Genomic DNA, 25,903 nt, shown 5'->3' with positions numbered 1-25,903 from the left:
GCAAGCCAAGTGGAAGGAACGCCGAGACCCACAAGGATTGCTGGACCCCGGAGGGCTTTCAGCTTGTGAGAACAACGAGCTAATTAAAGTCTAAGTAAATGGAATGTCCTTCTAGCTGAAGGAGAGATAAATAAATAAAGGCCAGCGTGTTGTTCCCCACGACTGAATAAAGATGAAAATGATTGTGTTGTGTTTACCTAGTAACGTCTCTTTAATGGTGAAAGGGGGTCCGTCAGCAGAGTTGGCGAATATATGCAAATGTGCAGTTCCTGATTTCTTTTTAATCTGTTGGTGTAATAGGAGGGCTTCAGCAAAGCTAATGAAAAGTATGTATATATGTGAAAAGTATACGTTTTCTAATTATTTTTCAATTCGTTTGGAAGTTTTTAAAATCCCAGTATGTATTTTTGGCAAGTATCTTCTTAGGTACTGCTTCCTTGTCACTAGCAAGTTCTCTTCTGCTCACACGCTGGTGCGTTGTACACAGATCTCACTGAAGGGGCCGTATGCTTTGCTTGCAAACCCATGGAACAGTATATGGCACTAAAGCATCAATTTATTTCTTCTTTAGTTAGAAATATCATCTTAGCCTTCCCGTCTTATATAGTGTCAATAAGAAAAATAGGGGCACTTAAAAAATTGATCTCATATTGATGTTTTATTTCCATTTAATTTTATATAGGCCACCTTTTTTTTTTTCCTTTTTTTTTCACTAGGCCTAGGCTAAATAGGTATTTAGGAAACTATACCTAAGACAGATATTTAAGAGAGAATTTAATTTCAGCCATGTATAGTCCATTAAGACTGTTTGTACTTGAAGTGAAGCACTTGCTGAAGCGCTTTGCTGAAATGAGCCCTCAAAGGAGTCTAATTCTGGAAGGACCGAGCAGTCGCAGTTCTGAGCTAAACCTTGTCCTTGAGAAATTAGGTTCCCAAATGGAAACTGGAGTCTCTCTAGGCACCCTTTCTGCAAAGATGTGGCCACTGAGTTAGGTCTTGATTTTCACATTTCCCATTCTCACAAATGAAAACAATGGGTACGAGACTCCATAAAGAGACTGCCGGACTGCTAAAGAAATCTGCAGCCGTGTGTAGTCAACAGTCTTGACCTAATATCTGCTGAAAAGGGTAATCTTACTACTTAAAATGCAAAAAAAAATAATAAAAATAGTTGTCTGATAATCTGTTGAAAATCTAACACTAACCTTTTTGTGTTGTTGCCCTTAAATGTTGTAAAGATTCATTCCTGACTGTATAGGTAACAAATACTAAACATATTTAGATTGTAATTCCTTTAAGAAAATACCGTGGAGTGGGAAAAGAAGTAAGAAATTGGATGCCTGGTCTAGGAAGACAAACAGACACAGCAGAATGAGTAGAGAAAACATCTTTTTTCTGCTTATTTTACAAGCAGGAGTGTAAAGGAAACCATTCTTTCATTACATGTGTATAAAAATAGGCTGTGAGAGTGACTTCTCCAGGCATGAGAACGCCTAGCACTTTCCCGTTACCTTGATCCTCATCTGCTCATTTGCTCAAAAATGAACCAGAGGTAAGTTTTTGCTGATACCTCCCACAGAGTTTAGCATAGGAATAGCACATACATAAACATGCCCTAATCATGAAACAAGGGCAGCAATATTGTAGTGAACTACAGAAAATCAGTCACTGCTCACTTCTGTTGTCAAGAGGCAGCGAAAGTCCAAACACTGATTAATGCAATTTTTAATTCTGGTCAAAGCTAAGAAGGAATGCATGAATGGATTAAAAGAATGAGCTGGGTTGATTATAAGGAGAGAAAAAAAAGGCAAAGGATCTCTTGGTAGACAGGATGTGCAAGGTCTCAGGATTATTTAATGAAAAGTAGGCCAAGTTCAACCTTGGTCTAAATCATCTGACCTTAATCTATTGCGAGAGAAATTAAAAGTTCAAATGAACTCATTGTGCTGGACAGCTTTTAACTCTGCAGACTGCCTTCTCTTGCTGCGCACTCTGCCGAAATCCCAGCTGCTGCATTGTTTGTTATTCCTGCTCCAGCCGTCTGCTGTGCTCCGCAATAGCAGAGGAGAGAGATCGTGCCAAAGAAGCTGCGTTAAATTTGTAAAGCGGATTGGCACCCTGATTGTGGGCATCTAGGTACCTTGCAAATACAGATAAGGAACTGATAGTGTTAGTTGCATGCAGTACCGCCTGCAACTTACGTAATATATAGATTGAAGGAGGTAATTAAACACTGCAGTACTTCTTAACTGTGTGAACCTGACAAAGTTTTCATCTTGGAAATCTGAATACCTCTCCCTTATGTGGCAATACAAGGACCTGAGGAAGTGCTAAGTTTTGCTGTAGGTCTGAAGGGCCAGTGTTATATTTGTAGCTTCTTCCAGTTTCCTTTGAACACAGGAGAATCCTGAAGATACGTTGGTATAATTGTTACACAGCACGAGGTCTGAGTTTTGGGTGAAATCCAGTCCATCTCATATTTCTCTGTAGTTCCATCCATCTGGATGTGTGATGAAGCAGTCTTCCTAAAGTATATGCCCAGAGTCCATACATAACTGGTAGACATGGTTTCGGAAGTCCTCCCTTGTGAGATCCTGCCTTCTGCGCTTTTGGCACCCAAACGGCTTGGCTACAACTTTCATAGAGACTATAGAGATACCATCCTCCCCTCATTAACTGTATAGACAAATGTAGACATTTGCTGTACAAGTACTTAACCCGAGGTACACGTTCATGTCTCAGGTGAGCTATACCCTGTCAAATGCTTCTCCAAAAAAAACCAAACATTACTCCCCATGCTATTTTATTCTGTCTGTACCTTACCGTAATGATTTCTCCCTCCTAGAACACAGCTGGGGAGGATATTATCAGGGGAGGTTTGCAAAAGTGAGAAATTCTGCCTATAACAACGCCAACCTCAGACAAAACAGGCGTTCATGCTTCTAGTGACTGCTGGGTTTAATGGTGTGGCTGAGAAGAGTCTCCTGCCTGCAGAGGGCATACGACTCCTCACTTTTCCCTGCCAAAATATGTGTGGAATAGAGAGAAACCGATGGACCATATCTGAAAGTGTTCATGCATGTGATGGATCAGGAATATCACCATGTACCCGGGGGTACCAAAAGCGTACCATAAGTTTTTTCAGTCGAGAAACTGGACTCTTCAAGCATCCACATATCCTTCCACAAAAGCAAATTGGTGCTTTACGTAGGGAACATGGAAGCCTCTCCAGGGCTCATGTCCAGCAGGAACACACTGTGGGTACTCATGCTCCTTAAAAATCACCTGTTTTCATTTGTGTCTCTCCATTTCCAGAGCTCCCAACACAGTGGCTCCTCTACCTCATTAGCATCCACCAAAGTCTGCAGCTCTATGGATGAAAATGATGGACCTGCAGAAGGTAACGTTCGAAGGCTGACATTTCAAAGCAGTGAGTGTGGTGATAACAGCAGCTGTGTAGGAAGTGAGTCACCCTTCCTGCCAGGGAAGGTGGGAGCACTGAGGGCTGGATGACTCTCCATGAGCAGACTCATCAGTCTGAGCAAACCAGTTAGCTTGACTCTGGATCGGACTGGATGTGGACATCGCTATTCAGAGGTGGTTTTGTTGCAGGGTACTGGAGATGCTAGTTCTGCGTGTGGCGCAGTGCCGACTGGATTGATGCAGCAATTTTTTTGTCTCGTGTCATGGTATTGAACACACTGCGATCCTGGGTCTTTACTCAAAAATGTTTAGTCACACCCCGTACTAAGGCTTTGAGCAAGTTGTTTTCCTCGAATACTGCCTGTTCGCATGCACATATGTGTAAGTGTGTGTGTACATTCTCATCTGACAGAAACTCCTCATGCTGCCCGTGAATTCAGGCGAACCCCGGCCTCCTTGTATCATAATATTTGCTTTTAATACTGAAGTGGAAGAAGGGACAGAGAAAGATACAGTTAAAACTGCTGCCTTAAAAAGTGTAAATTCAAGTCACATTTCTGAGAGGTTTTTTTTTTACATTGCTATATTTATATAGTAGTTTGCATCAGCTGCAGCTCACAGTCAGCTTTTAGAGGCATGTTAGGTATTTGTAACATGCTATTTCAAATACATTTAAAAATAATGGTACATGAATGATCACTAAAACACATGAAACTACAAACTTTTCTTATGTTTAGACACTGTGTAATGCAATTTTATCTAAACATCTGGTGCCCAGGTTGCATGCAAGGTAGTATTATTGAGAACATTTGTTTAAAAACTAAATATTTAATATTGGGAGGGGGGGGAGGACTAGCACTTAGCACATGAGGAGTTTTATGGATGTCTCAGTTTACAGGATGTAATAAAATAAGTGCTTGAGTGTTGGACTTCTTTGGTACATACATTTAATCATGCTGTGTCAAGGAGTTCCAGCCTGTATTGGAGGCTCGTCTGCGCTTGTGCAGATCACAGAGGCCTTTCCATAATTAAAAAAATACAATTTTGGTTTTGTCCTGGGGGCGTATTGCAATGGGAATGGTAAACTATGTAACACTCAAATGGTGGTATGTTTGAGCCCCCAGAAGTCTTATTTTTCATTATTGTATCTGTGTGAAACCTGTTGAGTATATACAATGTCAGCAGCATGGTTTCACTGTACAGTAAGTGAGATACTGACTCTGAATGATTTCCAGGCTCCTAAACTATAGACTTAAAATGCATGTTATGTGCAACATCTGTGTTTCCTTTACTAACAATAAAAATGTACTAATGATTCTTTCAGAAGTGTTGGAGGAAGGTTTCCAGGTCCCAGCATCGATAGCAGAGCGATATAAAGTTGGAAGGACTATAGGAGATGGAAATTTTGCTATTGTGAAGGAGTGTATAGAAAGGTGAGGAGGATAATATGCTTATTACTGGAAAAATAATCATTAGTGTCATGCTTTTTTCTAGATCATGTCTTTGTTTGTAGCATATAGGACGGGTAATAAGGTAGTGTCTCAATGTCAGATGGACAACCCAAACTAATGCCCCCTCGTATGAAAAAAAAGAGTGAGTGCAAGGGACAGTCTATGAATTTAAGTCTTTGTGGGTTTTATATGTTGGCTTGTTCCGGTTCTTTTGGGGTTTTATTTCTGCTGCACTCTGCATTATTTTACCAGTTCTCTGTGTTAAATCTTCCTTATTGCACAAAAAATTAACATCTTTTCTTGCAGTATATTTTTGCAACTCTCCCCTTACATTAGACACTGAAACACTTCACAAGTTGGAACATTCTGTGAAGATGTCAGGAAGTTTTGTGTGTGCAGTGTAGTGATTGTGGTCAGCACACAGAGCTGATTTTGCATCCGTCTTTTCTGCCACCTCACACTGATAAGTAACTTTTTTCATGTTTATCTTTAATTAAATGAGCATCTATCTCTTGCTTGTCTGCTTTATGTTATTATATGAGCGCCATCCAACTGTAGGAGCCTACTCTGCAGACATCAATATCTTAACTTCTTCAGTGCCCTTTAGTGATAAGAGGTAAGAAAAGCCTGATTTTAGATATCTACTCCAGATTAGAGAAACCACAAGTCACCTCGAATGTTAGTGTTGCTGAAAATGTCCAAGTTGACTGGCTCAGGTTTCTCAATCTGGTCAGGCGTGTCATGAACCAGGTTTGAACTGGCTCTACCCAGTGTTAAGTGTCAAAAATGGGGAACAAAGACAGAAATGTTCTGAGCAGAACTGCAAGTGCCTTTTGGTCATACTGTTAAAAATAGAAGAAAACAGGGTAAAAAAAATGGAAGGTACCTGTATGTGAAATGATGGTAAGATTGTCCATGTTAGATAGTAGCAGTGCAGAGAAAGCAAAAAAACTGCCAGAGCTAAAGATGTTAAAAAGAGAGAACAAAAGAGGTGTCAAGGTCTGATCATGAAATTCCACAAGCAGAGTTTATATCCCCTATTACTGTATTCTAGAGAGGAGACTCTTGTAGAAGACTATAACCTCACATTTGGGCTCAAATAAAGAACTTTTGCTCTTTAGCCTGTTAGAATGTGATGTTAACCCAAGAGAGTAAGTCAAGATTACGTCTTATGGCAGATGATGATAAATTACCTTAACTGCTTTTAAACTAGAGTCTCTGTAGAATCTTGCATGTCAGAGACAATGAAGACAGCTGTTGGGGAAAGGGTGGATTTTGTATCAGCTGACACTGTGCTTGTGGGACTTGGCCGAAGCTCTTGTGAGGCCTTTAGAGCTCTGTCGGAGTGAATTCCTGGTGAAGCTGGTCATCCAGAGTGATGGCTGTTCACATCAAATCCCAGGGTCTGAACACTAAACTAGGGAATATGGAAACCTAAAGGAAGGAAAGTGAAGTAGTATGAAAGCAAAAAAGCACTGTAAAACCTTATTGAGAGGACATGACTGGTGAAAAACATGGGTGAAAACATAATTGAGAAAAGAGGAAAAGGCAAGCTAAAACTAAAGTGAGTAATAACCAGAAGAAACTGATTACAAGGCAAAATAAAAGAAAAAAAATTGAGGTTTTGATACACTGTCATTCAGCTGAAAATACCAATTGTCCTGAGACAGTTCAAATGTGCTATTGTGCATTTTACAGCTATGTGTCAAGCTGAGAGAAAGGAGATGAAAAAATTAAATATAGGTCCCACCGCACCTAAAAATAATACTGGTTGCAATATCCTCGAGAGCTTAACTGAAAAGTGTTTCCTGTCCTCTTGTCTATCCCACTGGTCCCAGAAGTATCTGATAGCACGACATTTCTAGTGAATCTGCGCTTAAATAGCGTGATTACTCAGGTATTCCCAGATACATACTCTTATGGCCTCTGGGCTATACCATTCCATAGATCCCATTTATATCAAAGAGTTGCTACTTCAGAAGAACTTGAAAAATAAAGCAGATTTATTTGTTAATTTTCACTTGTAAAGCAGTATACCCTTGTCATCACAAGTGTGGAAGGAGAAATTAAAAGGCTCGGAGGGTAAATTAAAGCCAGTACAGGTAAAACACCTTCAAAAACATTCTTCACAGTCTTTCTAAGCAAAAAAACACCTCACTTCAAAGTCTGATATGTCCATCATTTGCAGAGGCAGAATTGATGGGGTAATACTTAGGACAGAGGACTTTTCCACCTTCTTCTGATGTACAATTCCTCTGTGCGTTACACTTCAAAGGAATAGCACCATGAGGTGTTAAGCAAGGAGGAATGGGTCTTGTTACACATCTTCATTGATCACATGGATATTTCTTCTCCATCGCTGTGGAGACCAGCCCATGTGCACTGGTTCGCCACGCTTCAAATGTGTTTGCAGGCATCTTCCTGTGACAGCAAACAGTCCAAATAGAAACCAAAAAAGTCTTTAAAATTTTCACATGAGGGCTTCTAGTCCCATTCTGTTCATCTGCGAATACAGGGGCATGAACACCCACACACGAATACATTTAACGCACACACAAAAGTAACAAAGATAGGTTTTTGTCTCCAGTGCAACAGAAATTTCTCTGGTGTTCGCAAAAGGTGAAAACAGACAGGGAACGTGGCATTGAGCCATGTTATGGGCTAACTGCGCCCTGCAGTAGTGCTGTGGGTCCAGACATACAGCCATAACGTGTTTTCTACTTCGTGTGGTACCTTTCGATTGTTTGGGTTAAGTGATAAGTGAGAGGTGAGACACCCGTTTCACTGGGAGTTTCTGGCATGGCCACTTCATATTTTTGGTGAGTGTGTAAGTTGCAGCGCTGCTGACAGCCTGTGGTTCTACAGCTTTTTAGGGGAAAGGATTTGCATTATCTTAGCTTTAATTTTCTTTTTACCAAAACAAAGAGCAGTCAGAGTTGTCATCTGCTCGTTACATATCTGCTCTATCATATGTGCAATTTGTCCTGCGGTGTTTTTATATGTGTTCATTTTTAACTTTCAGATACTTCCAGATTCTGACATTTCCTCACTAGCTCAGATTTCCCAGCGTTTTGGAGTACCCGGAGTCTCCCATGGCCAACAAAAACCATCAATTTCCTTTCTCATGACAGAAAGGAAGCATTCCTAGGGCAACCAAGCAGCTTGAAAGGGGCTTCTATTGAAGGAGGGTATATTTTGTCTGAGTTTGAAACTCAGATGTCTTAATTTCTAATATTTCTTCTACCTCCTCCTTCCATTCCCAAAAGGTAGTGTCCGTATGTCTTCCTATCCTCTAGCTGAGCTGGAACTGTATCTACCAGCAGAATTAGGAAGGGACACCCCACAGGGAGTGTGGCCCATTTGGAGACTGTAGCATTAAACCCCTTTGTGAGGGGGTACAGATATAAGAATTTTAAAAATTTTCTTTGGTTATGTTTTAAACAGTCATGCTGTGTGTTTTTTCCAAGTCATAAACATAATCATCCAGTGTGATTTCTTTGCACAGCCTTTTAATTGCTGTCTTAGTACAGACTATCTTTGCTCCCTGCTGACCTGGGAACTCAAACAGGTTCAGTGTTTTGCTTGGTTTTTTTTTTCTTTTTACTGAAGTCCCCATTTTCCCTTAAATTAATACCTAGTGGAACATCATTGCCAGAGGAGTTGTCAGCTTAAATATGGCAGTGAAAATGCCCAGTCATTTTCCTAATGTAGTGCTTTGTGTTTATGACTCACTTTGTATCTTATATTTGAAAGACTGTGCACACATCTGGGCACATTCAGCTCTCTATTTAATTTAGTGTATGTATATATATATATCAATGTAATGTATAAGTTTAACTATGTTTTTCTAAATGAAGAATGAAAAAATCACCCCATATACCTGATAGGTAATTTTTTCTTTATTTTTTAACCAAACATATGCCTAAAGGCAATATAATAGACTTTTGTAAGCCATTTGGATTTTTATTACAAAATGCAAGCATTTTGAAAAGAGCTTTTTCTTACATTCTCCATTCTCCATTTAACCTTATAGTAAAACTAGAGCTTGTGAAGAGAGCTTCTTGGTTTCATCCTTACAGCCATCATTTGGTTTTGTAACTTCATAAAGAAATGGAAGTTGATACTGTTAACTTGTCTGCAGGCTTCTTATTCTGTTAACATTCTATATAATAAATATCTACATATATGTGATATTAATAAATATTATATGGCTTCAAAAAAAACCCGACACTTGAAAGGAAACATGTTCTTATCCTAATTATAATTTATTAATGTGTCCAGACATTCCATATTCTGTCCTATTAACATCGTATTTAACTCTGCTAAATATCATGTACTTGCTGAATATATAAAACATTATTCCAAGAACTGACATTTTTATCATAGCAGTTTCGAGTAGAGACGTGCAAAGAAATGACATTTCATTTTAAGTAAAAAATAAGAGTATTTTCCATAGCTTTGGGTGGTTTTTTTGTAATTAACCTCAAAACTTTTAAGTTTTGAAAACAGTTGGATATACAAATACAGTATAATATTTTTACATAAAATTGCAGAAGAAATAACAATTAACACTACAAAACAAAGAAATCAAGTTACTGTGTTTTGAAGACATTGAAATGTCTTCATTTTTTCAACTAGAAGTACTTAATGCTTCTTTCTAAGGCACATGTATTCAATAAGTTTGGCTCAAGTTCACAATTTCTGCCAAACCCAAGCTTCATTTCTTGACAAAACAAATACTTGAATAGAGTTCTTGCCCAGACTTACTGTGCTCAAATGACAAATACAAGCTCACCTGAGACAAATATTCACTGTGACTAAACATACATTTTTTTCCTTTTCTCTTTCTTCAGATCAACTGGTAGAGAATATGCTCTGAAAATTATCAAAAAAAGTAAATGTAGAGGAAAAGTAAGTACAAAAAAAATCATACGAGACCAAAATTTTCATCTTATTTTTTTAAAGAAACGTTTTGTGAGAGATCAGTTTGGGAAGCTGTTGATATTTGTCTTCTTCCTGGGAAGTGTTAAAATCTTTTTAGTTGAAGCCTTTGCCTGCCCTCTGGAAGCCCTTGGAGTATCAGTATAAAAGGCTGCCATGTGCCTTTCTAGATGCGTCTGTTGATTCTCCAGTTTGTTGGTTGCATGGAGCACTCCCCTTGCTCTTTACCTCTGTAATTATGACCTCTAGCTTTCATAATTCCAGATGTTCTGGGACACAAGCTGGAGCACAGAAGGTTTCATCTAAATACAAGGAAGAAATTTTTACTGCGAGGGTGACAGAGCACTGGCACAGGCTGCCTAGAAAGGTTGTGGAGTCTCCATCTTTGGAGATTTTAAAACCCACCTGGATGCATTCCTGTGTGATGTGCTCTAGGCAATCCTGCTTTAACAGGGGGATTGGACTTGATGATCTCTAGAGGTGCCATCCAATTCCAATGATTCTGTGATTCTATGTTATAGAAAGCAGAAAAATAATACTAGTAATTATAACAACACCGGTCACTATAACTAAACAGTATGCAAGGTTAATCAAATTGGTATCACTTTTACACCAAGTGATTGTTAGATTTTGAAATCTATAACAAATAGTTCTCTGGGAAGATGCTGTCGTATTCTTAAATCAAAAGATTCTGCAATAGAAAAAAGTTTAGAAGCTTCTGTATTTAACTTTTCTCTACATCAGAAACATACCTTCTCCTCCATTTCTTTTCTGTATTCTGCTTTCTGTTCTTCTGATGTTATTTCTAGACATGTTTTCTTTTCTGTATTCTGCTTTCTGTTCTTCTTTCAGTTATCACACTGATGTTATTTCTAGACATGATCCTTCCATATTGCTAGAGGCAACACCTGCTGCCTTTTTTAAATCACCTGAAGAATCCATGGACGTCCCGATTCTTTCTGCTTTTTCCACTGTGAATTTTTTTCCCACGAACAAGTGGTCATTAAAAATTTCTTTTGTGTGGCAGGAACACATGATCCAGAACGAGGTATCTATTTTAAGACGAGTCAAGCATCCCAATATTGTACTTCTGATTGAGGAGATGGACATGCCAACTGAGTTGTACCTTGTAATGGAACTTGTAAAGGTGAGTATTTTGGAGACAAGCTGCTTGTTATGAATTGTTTCAACCCTGTTGCTGTTGTTGTTGTTGTTATCAATTGCTTCAACCAATTTCATTGGTGCTAAAGCTTACTAAAAATCATGGAATCGCAGAATAATTTAGATTGGAAGGGGTCTCTGAAGATAGTCTTGTCCAGCACCCTACTGAAAGACATGTAACCTACTGTCAATTTTTTTTTTTTATAACTTTCAAGTATTTCAAATATTTGTCTCACTTTCTGTAAGCCACACTCAGGAGTGCTCTGTGAACTGTACTTAGCAGATCACCAGTTTTATTTGCTTCCCCAAAAGGAGTCTTTTAAAAAAGTTTTACTTTAAAGAAACACGTCTGGCTTGAGGTGAGTTGAAAAAACATCCAGTCTGAATAGATGTAAATACCAGACTTCAGAATTAAATATTCTTTGATAAAATAGAGCTTAACTACTTTTTATTAATTTATGTAGTTTTTATTAATTTATGTCTTTTTTCTCTACTGATCCTTTTTAGCACTTTGTCAGGCTTGACTCCATTATAATAATCTAAATTTAAGCTGTAGCAGGGGGAAAGTAACAGAGAAAGATCTGCTATTTAAAGCATGGTTCTATTCTGAAAAGTAAGTTTGTGAATGCAGTATTTTATATTTGAGGCTCTATTTATTTCTTCATAGTAACTTCCAGATCTCATTCATTTATTTCACTTGCTGGTAGAACTACATATTCGAATTGGTTTATGAAACTCAGAGCAGGTCATCTCTTGCCCTCATACTGTCAACAGTGCAGTGCAAAAAGTATGAATTTAGCTCTCAGTTCTGGTACTAATACACAAGTATGTCACAGTGCATAAAAGGATGGTAAAAATACATTTGAGAAAACTGCTGAGGACATATTGTCGTCCATACTTGCTTTAGCAGGATACACCTGTTTTTCACATTCGCTAATGAAATTAGTGATTCACTTGCCTTCCTCAACTTTTCTATATGAGGGAGATCTTACCAGCAGCCACTTCCATTTCTGTATCTCGATCAGGACATTTTCCTGGAGCAGGTTACCATGCTCACAGCTGGGAAACCCACAGCTTTAAGATTTTTAATGACAAAGATTACAACAAAGCTGTGCAGCAGCAGCATTCCTGTGAAGGCCTATTGTATGTGCATACTGAGCACATGTGAGCAAAAAGCCCTGGCCCTAAGGTCGCTTCTACTTAAGTTGAAAGTGTAGTCACCACAGGTAGACATCCTTTGCCATATCCCTGATTAGAAACAGGCACCACTACAAGTTGTGAGATAAAGTGATTTTGGCAATCAGGATTGTTACCTGCTTTGCTCTGCTTGTAGACAAATGTAGGGGACACTCTTAATGCAGGCACTTCATTGAGATGTTAGATAGGATGATCCCAGGTCCAAGTGAGAGCAAGGAAAATGACAATTTTTTGTTTCCTTCCATTATCCCCCATGCTCTGTGGCATCAGTGGAGCCAGAGGGATCTAGACAGGCTGGATCTAGACGGCCAATTACTCATTTCAGTAAGGCCAAATGTCGGGTCCTGCACTTTGGCCACAACCCCCAGCAGCGCTACAGGCTTGGGGAGGAGTGGCTGGAGAGCTGCCAGGCAGAGAGGGACCTGGGGGTGTGGATGGACAGCCGCCTGAACATGAGCCAGCAGTGTGCCCAGGGGGCCAAGAAGGCCAATGGCAACCTGGCCTGTGTCAGGAACGGTGTGGCCAGCAGGAGCAGGGAGGTGATCATGCCCCTGTACTCGGCTTTGGTGAGACCATGCCTCGAGTACTCTGCCCAGTTTTGGGCCCCTCACTACAAGGGGAAACGGCCTGAAGTTGTTCCAGGAGAGGTTCAGGTTGGATATTAGGAAGAATTTCTTTACTAAGAGGGTTGTCAGCCATTGGAACAGGCTGCCCAGGGAGGTGGTTGAGTCGCCATCCCCAGAGATGTTTAAGAGACAGGTAGATGTTGTAGTGAGGGACATGGTTTACTGGTGTTAATAGAGCTAGGGCAAAGTTTGGACTCTTGAAAGTATCTTCCAATCAAAACTGTTCTTTGATTCTATGATATCTAAGCCGTGTTCCCAGTTCAGAACCGAAGGCTGTCAAGTGTGGCGCATGAGTGGGTGGCTACAGATTTTCATAGAATCATAGAGAAAGATTTGGGTTGGAAAGGACCTTAAAGATCATCTAGTTCCAACACCCCTGCCATAGGCAGGGACATCTCCCACTAGACCAGGTTGTACAAAACCCATCCAACTTGGCTTGAACACTTCCAGGGAGGGGATATCCACAACTTCCCTGGGTAACCTGTTTCAGTGTTTCACCACCCTCACAGGGACATTTTCCCTGTCCTTGTGGCAGGCTGGGACCAGCTCAGGCTAAGAAGCTCAGGTCATGGAGCACAGCTTAGGAGATGGCAGCATTGTCCTCTTAGGTTTGAGCCTGCCAGATGCCCTACTTCGCTTGAGTAGTGTGATGGACCTTGTTAACCCTTTTGCCCCTGCTAACCCTACTGTCCACAACCTCCAAGCTCTGAGGAAGCACACTGGGATGTGCTGATGTCAGGGAGCTGACAGGGTACCAAGCATCCCCGTTTTGTCTCTAGTGGAGAGGTTAAATGCTAAGACAAAAGCAAAATACTGGCACTCTTCTGTACCATGAATACCTCTGCGTAACCTTTCCCGTAAGAATTTCCCCACCTTCTTCGTGGTTGCAGACTCCCCTTACTCAGGAGTAAGATGTGAAATAGCACAGCTTCAGATCAGATGCCATTAGCCATCTAACACTATTTTAATCATAATTACTGCTCATTACTATAAGTGGTCTCACTCTGAGATCCACGCTGTAGGTTTTTCCCAGTGACTGTGAGAGCTTGTTCAAAGGTACCTCAATACTCTTGCACAGCGTTGTAATCGAATGTAGCCACAGCTTCAGCCTGCATTGACAAATCCTTCATCTTGGCCCCATGAGGCATGCTAAGAAGTAAAAGCTGTGCCTTGTCTAACATGCCAAGACATAAGCACATAGCTGTTTTATGGGTGCAACCTGCTGTGCTATTCATGCTTGAAAAATATTCAAACTGTAGTCTCCAGTGGATTTTTAATCAAAGTCCTACTCAGCTAAATTAGAGAGGAGGGGACCAACAACTCTCACAGAATAACTATCCTAAAAGATGTATATAAAGAAAACCAGCCATTATAGTAATTTTCTGCAAAAATCTTTTTTTCGTGCACTCTTTCTTCTTTACTCCTTAGGACTGCTGCACATACTAAGATATTTATGCTTTTAGTTACGCTATAGAGAAAGGCTTTCTAGATGTCTCTGTAGTTCAGAGAGCACTGTTTTAATGATCTTTACTTTTATGTGCAATAATAGAAGACATTTAGAAGAAATAACCTGATGCTAGGAAGTCAGCTTTGTTTCTTTGAAGCAAGCATCTATTCCTATTTAATCGGAAAAAAAACCCAACACACCTTGTTTTACTCTGTGGGCACTGGAGAAGGTATTTCTGGAAAGACATTAATTGTTAATTCACCAGTTGCTGACTGTTACCATTTCATAGCATGCACTGTTAGAATTGATTAACCATCTGTTATTGACTGACTTCTGAAGACCTGACTTTAAATCAAACTCACAGACAGGAAAGAAATTCAAGGAGAAAAGGCTTGATGCTGCAGAGCACGGTTTCACTTAATACCACCCTGCATTAATTGGCAGTAACATGTTTGACATAAGTGGCTGCTGCAAATACTGCCCTCACCTCATGGCAGATTGGCCATTCATTGCTTTGTAAAGTGTAAGAAAAAGCACTTCATAAATACAAATATAAACACATTGCAAGTGGTGCTTGTAAAAGGAAGCAAGGACCTGGTTTCTGGCACGTTGCCTTTTTACACAACGAAACAGAATTGTTATTCAAACCTAACAGGGGTTTGGCCAATTTAACAAGCAAGATTTATTGCAGAGTTCCCTTTACTGCTCCAGGATATGATTTCACTTTTGCAGAAGAAAAGAGAGATTATATCATTTACATAACAAGGTAATAAATAAATAAATGGTCGCTGTACTTCCAAGTATACTTCCTCATGTGCGTAGATGATAAAAACTGCATTCAGATGTTGCTGGTCCCATTTCACTCCAGAAGAGGGGATTTAAGACTGAAATGTCATCCTGAACTCACTCCTTGTGCCTGAATAAATGATAGTGACCTGCTGTGTGAATCGGCTAAGCAGAACCTTGCAGGTTAAAGTGCTCTTCAGGGAAAGGGAAGTCTGAAAACAATTCTGCCTGATACAGCTGTCAGCTCTGTTAACTCTTTCCAGGATATCACCTCTCTCTTAACCTCAGAGAATCCCACAGACTAAATATATGCTCTCTGTTCTTTACCTGGTAAAAAACTTGACTGAGTGAAGCAGGCTGCTTAAACAGAGAAAGTTATTTTGCTTCAGATTGGCTTGACCATCTGTTAATATGCTCTGCAGCCTCTACCTTTTTCTGAGTTTAGGTTTCTCTTGTGCATGAACATTTCTTCTTTTTCGTTAGACTTTCAGACAAAATTTTCCCTTCTCTTTTTCAGGTTCAATTTCTTTCCTTCTTGCCTCTCGTATCTCAGCTTGGACTATTTTCTTTGTATGGAGGCAGATCCTTTGCTGATGTTATTGACACTTCTCCTGAGCATCTGGAACATATTAGATAAGACCAAAGATCTGTCTAATCCACTACCTCATGTTAAAAAGCAGCTGGTACAGGGGCTTCACAGGAAGGAGCTTAGGGAAGATAGATTATTTATCCCACATATTTTGCCACATTATGCCACTTAGGGATCAGATAATGCCATGAAGTACATGGTATTGTACTTTTGCCAAATATTTTGCCTTTTTCTCTAATCCTTTTTCTGGTTTAGCCTGGCCTTTTATCCCTCCTTTTCCTTGATGCTGTGTATCTTGATGTATCTTTATCAGTTACTAGCCAGAGCAAGAGGTTTTGATGTGGTCCAGGTTTGAAAATGGTTGACTGCAAGCAGTTTCCAAAGCTGTTTTTTTAACAGACTTCAGCTGTACCTCAGCAATGAAAAAATGTTAATGTCTTGTTTGGGTTTTTTTAATAAGTCTGGTTTTTTAATGTCTGTTTTCTCAGGTTTGAGTCTTTGTTGTTATCTTTTCCTAACTTTTCTCTATAGCTGTGATTCCTGTAAAAATTCTTTTTTTTTCCCCCCTCTCCTCTTTTGTCTTAATGAAAAGAGTGTTTACTCTGGAGCTGAGCCTTAAAAAACCCCAGCAAAAAACTTGAGGCTGTTGATAAAATCACGAGAGTTGGCAAAGTTGGGACTCCTCTGTTGCCTTCAGGAAATACCTAGTTTTTCTTTAAAACACAGTCTTATGTGATTGTTTTTTCTTGATGTTTTGACTGCAGCAGGGATTTTTTGCATTGTTTTATCCGAATTATCCTTTCCCTTCTCTCTCTCTTTTTTGTGTGTGTGTGTTGGTCTGTGTTTTCTTTATGGTGCTGCTTTAATTTTGGCCAAAGGCCCGATACCTCTGAGTAGTATCTCTCAAAAGATGTTTAGTTTTAGCTCCACTCTGTCAAGCTTCCTCCTTAATCTCTTCTTTAAACCTATACTTTGGTCGTTCTCCAAGCACTTACGTGTTCTTCTTCCCACTTACCAGCTCAGCCCTGGAAATACAGTCCAAATGACGTGACTGCCTCAGATCTTGGTGAAGACTGTTTGAATTTTGAGGACTTCCACTTAACCAACCTTCCTTGCTTCCTTCTTTCCTTCCTTCCTTCGTCCCTTCCTTCTTCCCTCCCTTCCCTTCCTTCTTTTCCTTCCTTTCCTTACTTTCCTTCCTTCCTTCCTTTCTTCAGCATGATGAGCCGGAAATGGCACAAGCTGCCATCTATATTTTTTGCTGTGGTGAAATACTAATGTTAATTCTTAATTGACTTCTACTTTGATTTTCTGACACATTCTGGGAAGTTTTTCAGCATTAGCTATGAGAAGCATCACACCACTAAAAAAAACTTCACATCTTTTGTAGAGAAAGTAGCTTCTAAAATCCACATTTTCAAAGTTTTGTGAGATGGAAACAAACTTTTTAAATATGCTAACAGTAATGGTAGGTAGCTGATTTGAGTTCCTTCATCTTTCTGGAGTTCAGTCAGGCTTCAGGCAAAAATTTGATGTCAGCGTGTTTGTGATTATAATAAAGAGTGGCAAGGGCTGGTATGCAGCGTGATGACTGGTAAGTATACAAGCATACCAAAAATGTGCAACAGGGCTCTGAACACAGGTTGCCAAGTGCTGGATATGTTACAAAAGAAGCAGCAGGTGGGAATGTTTTGCAGGAGAGACTTGGGCCTCTTGGCTGACCAGCTAAGCCACAAGAAGTGGTTCTGAATTACTGCTGCCATTATGGGGGATGTCATTGCAATACCTATGGTTTATAGCTACAAGAAAATTGTGCTGCTCCTCCCTTCTCCTCCTCCATAAATGATGCTCTTTGATTTCCCCTAAAGTTTTTCAGTCATTTCACAGTCAGTATTGCTCATATGCCGTGGTCATTTTACTCCAGGGAGGAGATCTTTTTGATGCTATTACTTCCACCAACAAATACACAGAGCGGGATGCCAGTGGGATGCTTTACAATCTGGCCAGTGCCATCAAATATCTTCACAGCCTGAACATTGTCCACAGGGATATCAAGCCGGAGAATCTACTGGTAAGTGAAGATTCAGCTTTTGGTACTGTTGATATCTTGAGAGCGTGTGAGACAAGGTCTGTGCTTCTCCCTCCTTGCAAACACCTGCCAAATTTATTTCAGTCATTCAAGTTGTCTTTTAATTTCAACCTTAGCATTGTAAAGCTCTCCTAAGAATAATAGCTGTCACAATGAAGTATAGTGACATCAGATGGTGTGTCTAGACTGTTGCCCAGGACACAGCAGCAGAGTTGTTCCAGTGATCACCAGAAGTGACCTTTTGGTAAGATGCAGTATAATTTCAAGCTTCTCATAAATACAAAGCTGTTCTGTCCTCAATAGACTATTCTGTATTTCTGCAGCTGCCTAAGTAATTAGCGGCAGTTCAGTTTTACAAGCATGGTGGGTGTAAGTGTTATGTCCTCATCATGTAGGACATCAGAGGATAACCAGGAAAAGATTTCAGTGTCCTTCGTTTCCCTGCTGCAGCTCCCAAATATTCCTATAGCAGTTTTTCTTGAGCCACTTTCACAAATAGCCTAAATCTTTCTTTTCCTGACTGAATCTGTATAAGCCTCATCGACTGAAGACACTGACAAACATACCCTTGGAATTAGTCCTTCTTCTGAGAATTTTGCGCTCTGTAGTAATTGTCTTCTCCAACTGATATAGTTTTATTTTTTCTGTGAAATTAATTTTTCCTGATTATTGCTTTGTTTTCCCAAGTTTACTGACATGTGCCAATAGCAGGATGTCCCAATTCTCCATATATTCTGCAACCATAAAACAATGTTTAAGATAGCTAGAATATCAGTTCTCTCGTTTGTGTGCTCTCTTCTGAGACTTAGTGCATTTAGTCCTGCTTGACACTGAAAAGTTTTTATGTAAAAGTTGACTGAAGTAGATATTATTAAACTTCCAGAGAGTGGGATTTTCACAGTTGAGGTTCCTCTAGTGGCAGGTGCCTTTATAGTTCTGGTTGAGGAAGTGAGCCTGCCCTTATTTTCCAGAAACTGCTAAAAGCATGTTCGGTAGAAGTTTCAGTAGACACTAATGATTGATACTTCTTTTGCAGCCCTTGTGCTGGTGAAAGGTTTGCTGAATGCAGAAATTAGAGCAATCAATGCCAGAATTCATTAAGGCTGTGATTTGGAGTGTGCAGGAGGGTCTTGGTCTGGAGCAAGGCTTGCTCTGCTTCACTCTTGACCTAACTCTAAATGCCTAAAGTCTGGGTTTAGTAGAGTTAAGCTTCTGAAGGAACGGAAAACAGGTAGGCAGGAGATGGAGACAACAGGGAGAGGATTAGATTTGCCTGCCCAGCCCTCCTCAGTAATTACCCACTACTAGGTATGGTCACGCTGCATTGTATCTGAAATGTTTCTGAGTGAATATGTAAAAGTCCTACACCAGTACTGATACTGAGCAGTAAGGATGCAACATAACCTGTTGCAGCATCCTAACTCTCAAAAGCTAGCATTTGATTCACGGATTATATTAATTTTCTAAGGTTTATCAGGTCCTTGAAAGAAATGAATGCAGTTTTGAAAGAGTACTTTGGAACCAGCCTTACCTAAGTTCTGACTTGATCTCTGGCTGTCTGTGGCCTTAGTATCTCTTAACCTCTCTACTTTTATCTTCTTATCTGTCAAATGGGATGGGTAATGTCTTGTATCACAAGGTTGCAGTTAAGGTTATTGTTGTGGCATTTATAAAACACTTGCAAAATGCCGTATGGGTGTCAGCTTTTCTATAGGTAAAGACATTCCGCCTGCCTTCTGTAGCCTGCCTTTTACTTGCAGCTCTGTAACCATTCACTTAAACGGTGAAAATACTGCTATTTTCCCCTTGTTCTTGTGCTGTTGTGCTTTCACGCTGGTACTGTCATGACCTTACACCTGCAAACCCCAGCAGTGTTGTTAAAGCAGGTTCTCCTGTCCACCAGTATGAGAATCAGCCCTTTGCCATCACCCTTTTCCTACCTGTGGGTTGTAGCTTTAGTTTAAGGGACGCTATAACATGCCTGTCCAAAATGGAGCAACTATCCAAGGGGGCAGCATCTGCCCTGATCAGGGTATCGTAATACATGCCTCCAAAGCTAACAGCCCGATTAGCAGGAAAAAAACAAGAAGTATGAGCAAGTCCTGATAAAAGCTATAGAACTACTACAGGGAAGGTATGGGGAGTGAAGGGGAACGTGCTGCTCTGGAGAGGGAGCCCAGAGGAGGATGGTCATCTTGACCTTCCTCATTGCTCCCAGGAGAGCTTTCCCTTTCACCTCCCTCGTTCTCTCCTTTGGATTTTCCTTTTTCCCAGAAGTAACTTTCAGACTTACGCTGATGTGTGCCATCAGCTATAGACCCTGCTGATAAATCTTTGTGTGTGTGGACCTGTCTCGACAGCCTCTGTACAACATCAGTTATTTCTATAAATGCTTAAATATTCCTTTCTAACCTTGAGGCATGCAAAGCCCACCTAACAGTCAGCTGTCCAAAAGTTTAGGGTATGCTGAACACCTGTGATTTTTTGGCATTTTTTTTGCTCTCAGGAGAGTGTCTGCCATGTTTTAATTGGAACATTTTTCATAATTGCTGCTATTTAACGCATTTAATTTGTCAAGTCATGGGATGTCTTTATTGCCATATAATAAACCCTGGAGAACAACTTCTCTGACTGTTGCCATCTGCACTGATCACAAGAGCAGCTTAGAAAATACTGACAGTCTTTATAGTAATAGGATACATATGGTGGCACACAATTATGTGTGGCTGCATTCAATTAGTGTTGTACAATTACACAGTTTTATTGCTTAGTTAAAACAGTGAAAGCACTACATAGCGGGTAATTTGCACTAATCCCCATTTCTTTAATTGCCCTTCAGTATTTAAATGCAGTGGAACATGTATAGTTTTTGTTCTGAATAACATGAGTGTTAAATTATCTTCTACATTCCTCAACTGGCAAGTAATGTACATACAGCTCCATACTGGGCTCCTTTTTACATGGAGATATAATAGGGTGAAGAAAAAGTTACTTTCTTCAGTTTTACAAGTCAACTGAAGTAGTTTTCCAAGGAAAGTAATTCCTGGAAACAGATGGGGCAAAATATTAGAAAAGGCACAGTACCAAACCTTTTGCATTGGTAAATATTGCCAAATAAGCCTCTTCCATAATTATTTTCTAGTATATATGAGTTGTACAAGGTGCCATTTCTTGAAGGAAGGAACTTAGGAGTGTTCACTAGGTTAACACAACTCAGAGAGGGCTTTGTAAAAGATAACTGCATGAAGTAGAGTATGAGATGCTAATTAGACTGGATTCAGCTCTTGATGTCTAAATGCACACTTTACATTTTTCAGCAACTGAATATTTAAAGCTCCAGTCTCTACTCTTTAATTAAAACTGTTGTTGAAATTAGATTTATTACTGCCATTTCAGAGAGCACTTTCTTTAGTTTCAGGAACCAGATGTATTTAACAATCTGTGTTTTTAATAAAACCATAATTGCTTTTCTTCCAGTGCTTTTCTGTAAGCCTATCTTTTTTTTTTTTTTTTTTCTGGCTTAGTAGCAGAGAAATGTGAATCCATATCAAATTGCTGGTCCTTGTAAAAAAAAATTGTAAAATTTAAGATAACATAAGGAAAGGAATTTTGTGTATTCTGAATGTTTGTTTGTAGGTCTATCGACTGGTAGCAGGGATTCAGGACAGAGAGGGGTTTTCCCTCTAGACCTGACTAACATTACCAAAGTAAAAACTGGGGCAGAATGAATAATATAACTGATTATTCTGAACTATAGCAGGTCTGTAGCAAACAGTGAACTGATCAAGGATCCATTGAAGAATTTATTATATTTTCATAAGAAAAAAAAATAGGATTTTCCTCTGCAAACAGTTGTAGGTAGACGTGATTTCTGATGTAGAAGTAGCTGGTCAAGGTGAGTATTAAGGATGCTTTTAGTTTTGATTGTGAATTATGATATCTTTATTCTTGCACAGTGTTACTGCTAGTTATTGTCAGGATATTGCTATTGGTAAGCCAGACTGCATGGAGCTGTGAATAATAAAGTGATGCATATATACTGTAAGAAGACCTCTTGTAGGCTGTTTCCATTTTTTAAGGTGCTGTTGTGGTAAACAACATTAAATTGCATCATAAACAATTTCAGACTGGGAAGCAAGAGCCCAACCAGCAGATGGATTAAAGAAAGACTTGCAGTCTAGTGTTTAGTACAGACACATTTTAGTCCTTTTATTTTAAACACTTTTATAAGCTTTCAGTGTTTGCAGGTTTAGGAATGTTCTTTTGCATTGAGCCAGCTTTTACACTTGTGCATTTTTAACTGATGTTTCTAGCTTTTTGTCTTGCACCCATCGATACTCATGAAAGCTTATGTTGCTGCTGTGAAGACCATGTTTTAAGACGTATTTTCATATATACTCATTAACAGGCCTACCTATGTCCGTTGATGATGATGGTAAGATACCACTGAGAAGTATCTCAGTGACTGACTCATGCTTAATATCATCTAAGGAGAGGACAGTGCTTCTAGATGAACGAGCCCAGCTGGGTTTGCATCTAGTGACTTCCACAGACAGAGAGGAATCTGTTGCTGCTATTAGCGCAGTCAGTGTTGTATCATCTAAGTTGAAATTTCCGTGCAAGCCTTTAAGCTCTGTGCAAGTGAAGTGAATAAACTACGCTGTGAATTGGCTGTCAGTGGGAGTTAACCTAGGACCATCTCTGCTGGAAGGTCTAAGTTTTGCTTCTGGGCTTTAGCTTCTAGCAAGTAGCATGTCCTTTCTTGGCCAGGTAGCAAGGTAAGTCTTTTCCAGACACGCAGAGTGCATTCAGGGGAAGTTGCTCAAATTATCTGTGAAAGTTTAAAGCCTGCAAAGAAGTACGTTGTAGGTAAGGAAGAGGAAAAAAGACTTTAAATTAGAAAGAGCATTTCACACAGTTAGTAAATGATAGAGTAGTTACCTTGATGGCATTGTGCTAAACCTTGGAATTTTCCTCCTGATTTAGGTTTATGAACACCAGGATGGAAGCAAGTCCCTGAAGCTAGGAGACTTTGGCCTAGCAACAATTGTGGATGGACCTCTATATACTGTTTGCGGGACCCCAACATATGTAGCTCCAGAAATCATTGCTGAAACTGGGTAAATCAATTCTAGTGATGATTCATTGGTGATTCAGTGTACACAGTGGAGCATGTTCTTGCCAATATGCCAGACAGGAGTACTTTCTGTTAAGATTTTTATGCTGCCTTTGCTTGGGTATGATGCAGAATCATGACTCACAGGACAATTTATTTGGAAGGGACCTCTGGAGGCTATATTGTCCAAACCAGCTCAGGACCTGCTTTGACATTATATCAGATCCCTCTGCCAGTTGTTGGCCCCAAACCCCTCAGCTTAACACTGAGTTACTAACTAGCCATTTGCAGACACAAGAAAAGTAATTCTTAAGCTGTCCCCAAAGACTGTTAATTACCATTCACTTAACTTTTTCGTTGCCACACACTGTCCTGTTCTTCTGGTTTGTTCCACGGAGTAAATGCCTGCTGGCTTGAGCAGCCAGTCTCACCTTTGCAGGCTACATGTTGGTAGGCATCACTGTCTGTGTCAAGAATACGGCACAACATCTGTGCACTCCTACATTCTGATCTAATGCAGTTTTAAGATGTAAATGTAAAAAAATATTTGAAAGCAGAATTAGGATAAGTAGATGAGACATAGAGAAAGTTCAGATGAGAATATATAAGAAATTATTAATAATTCTCAAAATGTTTCCTCTGTTCTTGTACTGTAGCTCATAGGAGTCAGATATCTCTAACCATGTCTCTCACACTTCTAGATATGGCTTGAAGGTGGACATCTGGGCAGCGGGCGTGATTACTTACATCCTGCTCTGTGGTTTTCCTCCATTCCGTGGGTATGGACTGATCTATTAACCATCTTTGTTCTGTGATTTGGCCCCTGTGCTGCTTTTGCATTAAGCACAGAGATTCCCATTGGAAAAAGTTCTCTGCTTGTAGGGCTTGTGTTTTTTTTTTCCCATGCTCCACATAGTAATTTCCACAAACTCCGTAAATATCTGTGATTTTACTGTGAAATTTCTGTCTCATGATTGTTTATTTTAGTTTAAACTTCATTGCATTACAAAACAAGAGCCTCCATTACGGGTTTTGGGTGCCTTTGCCTCATGTTTAAATTACACAGTGAAGTAAGCATCGTCTTTCATGGACCAAACATATTTTGTGGTCACTAAAAGGTAGTTAAAATGTAAGCCACTTAATACAGATGTCAGATCTTTTCTCTCCCTGAAAGCAGCTCCAAAGTTGTAGAAAATCCTAAAGATGTGTGGGTTACCTCAGAAAGAAAGTACCAAAGGCACTTCATTTTATGATCTCATGATTGACACCCATGGTTGCATGCTTGGGGAGAAATCTGCGGCTCCCAAAAGCATACTAGGGGATTAGCACTTAAAAGCAACTTCAAGAATCCTATTGAAACCAGCTCTGGAAATATTTTTTGTGTGTTTTTTGTTGTTGTTCTTGTTTGATTTTTACTTTACAGAAGTGGAGACGACCAAGAAGTGCTTTTTGATCAGATTTTGATGGGGCAGGTGGATTTTCCATCTCCATATTGGGACAATGTTTCTGACTCCGCAAAGGTGGGATTTATAGTTGACGGTACTTTCTTCTCCAATACTACTTCCAGCATCAGTATCTAATGCATCTTGTTCTGTGACAGTGCTATATTTGACATGTTTCACACATCTCCAGCTACACCTATAAATTCCTCTGGGTCACCAAGTATGTTGTTGTTTGATCACTGTCTGTCTGTTATACTCCAGGTGGTTCAGAAATGGACCCCATCTCTATAGGATATCTCACACAACAGGGACACCAGCAGTCCTTGCTGATCAAGAAAAATTTTAAGTAACTTTGCTTGACCTACACATTTTCCTTGAAAGCTCCCTGGGACTGTGCTTTATTTGCACTTTTGATGGGGACCAGGTACCAACCTGGAGCCTTTGAATTTTATATAATAATATTACAGGGAGGCTGTTTTCCCCTTATTAATCCCATTAGATGATATGTCTGTTGTTTCTTTCTGTCAAAGAGCCAGGATTCACATTGCCTGTAAATCTTTATTGTTGTCAGTGTGGTATGAGGTACGGACTTGATCTGGCCACCAGTTCATGGGCCATAGCCTCTTGGCATGGGACACAAAGGAGATAGAGCCTGAGGTGTGCTAAGGCAAATACAATCCTTTTCAGATACAGATCCTGACAGAGTTCATCATACTTGCAGAGCATGTCCAGTTTTTTAACTCTCACTAGTGCACTGGAGCAACATTTTAACTCATAATTTTTTTAGGGATCTGTCATTCGCTGTAGTCATGTATATAAATATATAGAGATAATACATATGTGTATGTAAACAAAAAAAAACAAACCATAAAACTGTTCATGTAGTCATCTTGTAGATAAGTGCTTCATTTCTGACAGTTTACTTGTGGAGCCTATGAAGCAAATTCAGGCAAAATTGTCTTCCTGTTTCTTTCATTGTAACAGTGTTTGATTAATCACACAAAACCACCGAAATTTGGAGGTGGATGCATGTAATGAGAGCAGAATTCTATAGTTTGAATCTCCATTCTTCAGAAGGTTACATCTTGCTTTTACAGATGACAAAGGTGATCAGGACTAGTATTGTAGCCCGTCACCTAATGAGTTTAATGAACGAAATACAGACATAGAGTTGGAAAAAGTCCTCTAAACCACATCATTGTGTTGTATCAGGTTTTATTTTGTAGCATCATTAATTAGAACCCTGCAAGTCATTTGCCAGTGGTGTTCTGTGAAACTCCTTACAAATAGTTCAGTCTAAAATTTCTGGTTTAAAGCATTAGCCTATTCATTTAGCTTCTCCTTGTCTCTAAGAATTATTAACTTTGGTCTTTGGTGATACCACTTTATTTGCTGTCACACTGACATCCTGTTTTCTCTGCGCTCCGCTCACTGGTGGAATTATATATATTTTTGTTTACATGCTAGTTGAAAACTAGGTAATTGCAGAGGAAATCAGAGGGAAAATAATGGTTTAAAGTGGCTTTTTTTAATATCTCCTATGTCATTTTTACAAGAGCTTAAAGTAAAAATCTACATTTACTGGCTTTTTTCCTACAGAGGAATTGGCTTTTTCTTAATGGGAAGCTAACCTAA

The 25,903-nt window shown here is 39.6% G+C and overlaps 1 protein-coding gene across 1 annotated transcript in view; it reads left to right on the top strand.

Annotated features, from left to right (window-relative positions):
* Positions 1-25,903, top strand: part of DCLK1 (doublecortin-like kinase 1) — a gene marked incomplete at its 3' end in the record, with an annotated part of 54,790 nt that overhangs the window by 15,196 nt on the left and 13,691 nt on the right. The window contains exons 3-10 of the mRNA XM_009876025.1: positions 3,316-3,400; positions 4,748-4,856; positions 9,728-9,785; positions 10,843-10,962; positions 17,546-17,692; positions 22,697-22,830; positions 23,528-23,605; positions 24,250-24,346. Coding sequence (XP_009874327.1) covers positions 3,316-3,400; positions 4,748-4,856; positions 9,728-9,785; positions 10,843-10,962; positions 17,546-17,692; positions 22,697-22,830; positions 23,528-23,605; positions 24,250-24,346 — 828 coding nt within the window. The remainder of the gene's footprint in view (positions 1-3,315; positions 3,401-4,747; positions 4,857-9,727; positions 9,786-10,842; positions 10,963-17,545; positions 17,693-22,696; positions 22,831-23,527; positions 23,606-24,249; positions 24,347-25,903) is intronic.

Source organism: Apaloderma vittatum, unplaced genomic scaffold (genome assembly GCF_000703405.1).
Source record: "Apaloderma vittatum isolate BGI_N311 unplaced genomic scaffold, ASM70340v1 scaffold18339, whole genome shotgun sequence".
Classification (NCBI taxonomy): Eukaryota; Metazoa; Chordata; class Aves; order Trogoniformes; family Trogonidae; genus Apaloderma; species Apaloderma vittatum.
This window is presented reverse-complemented; position numbering and strand designations above follow the sequence as displayed.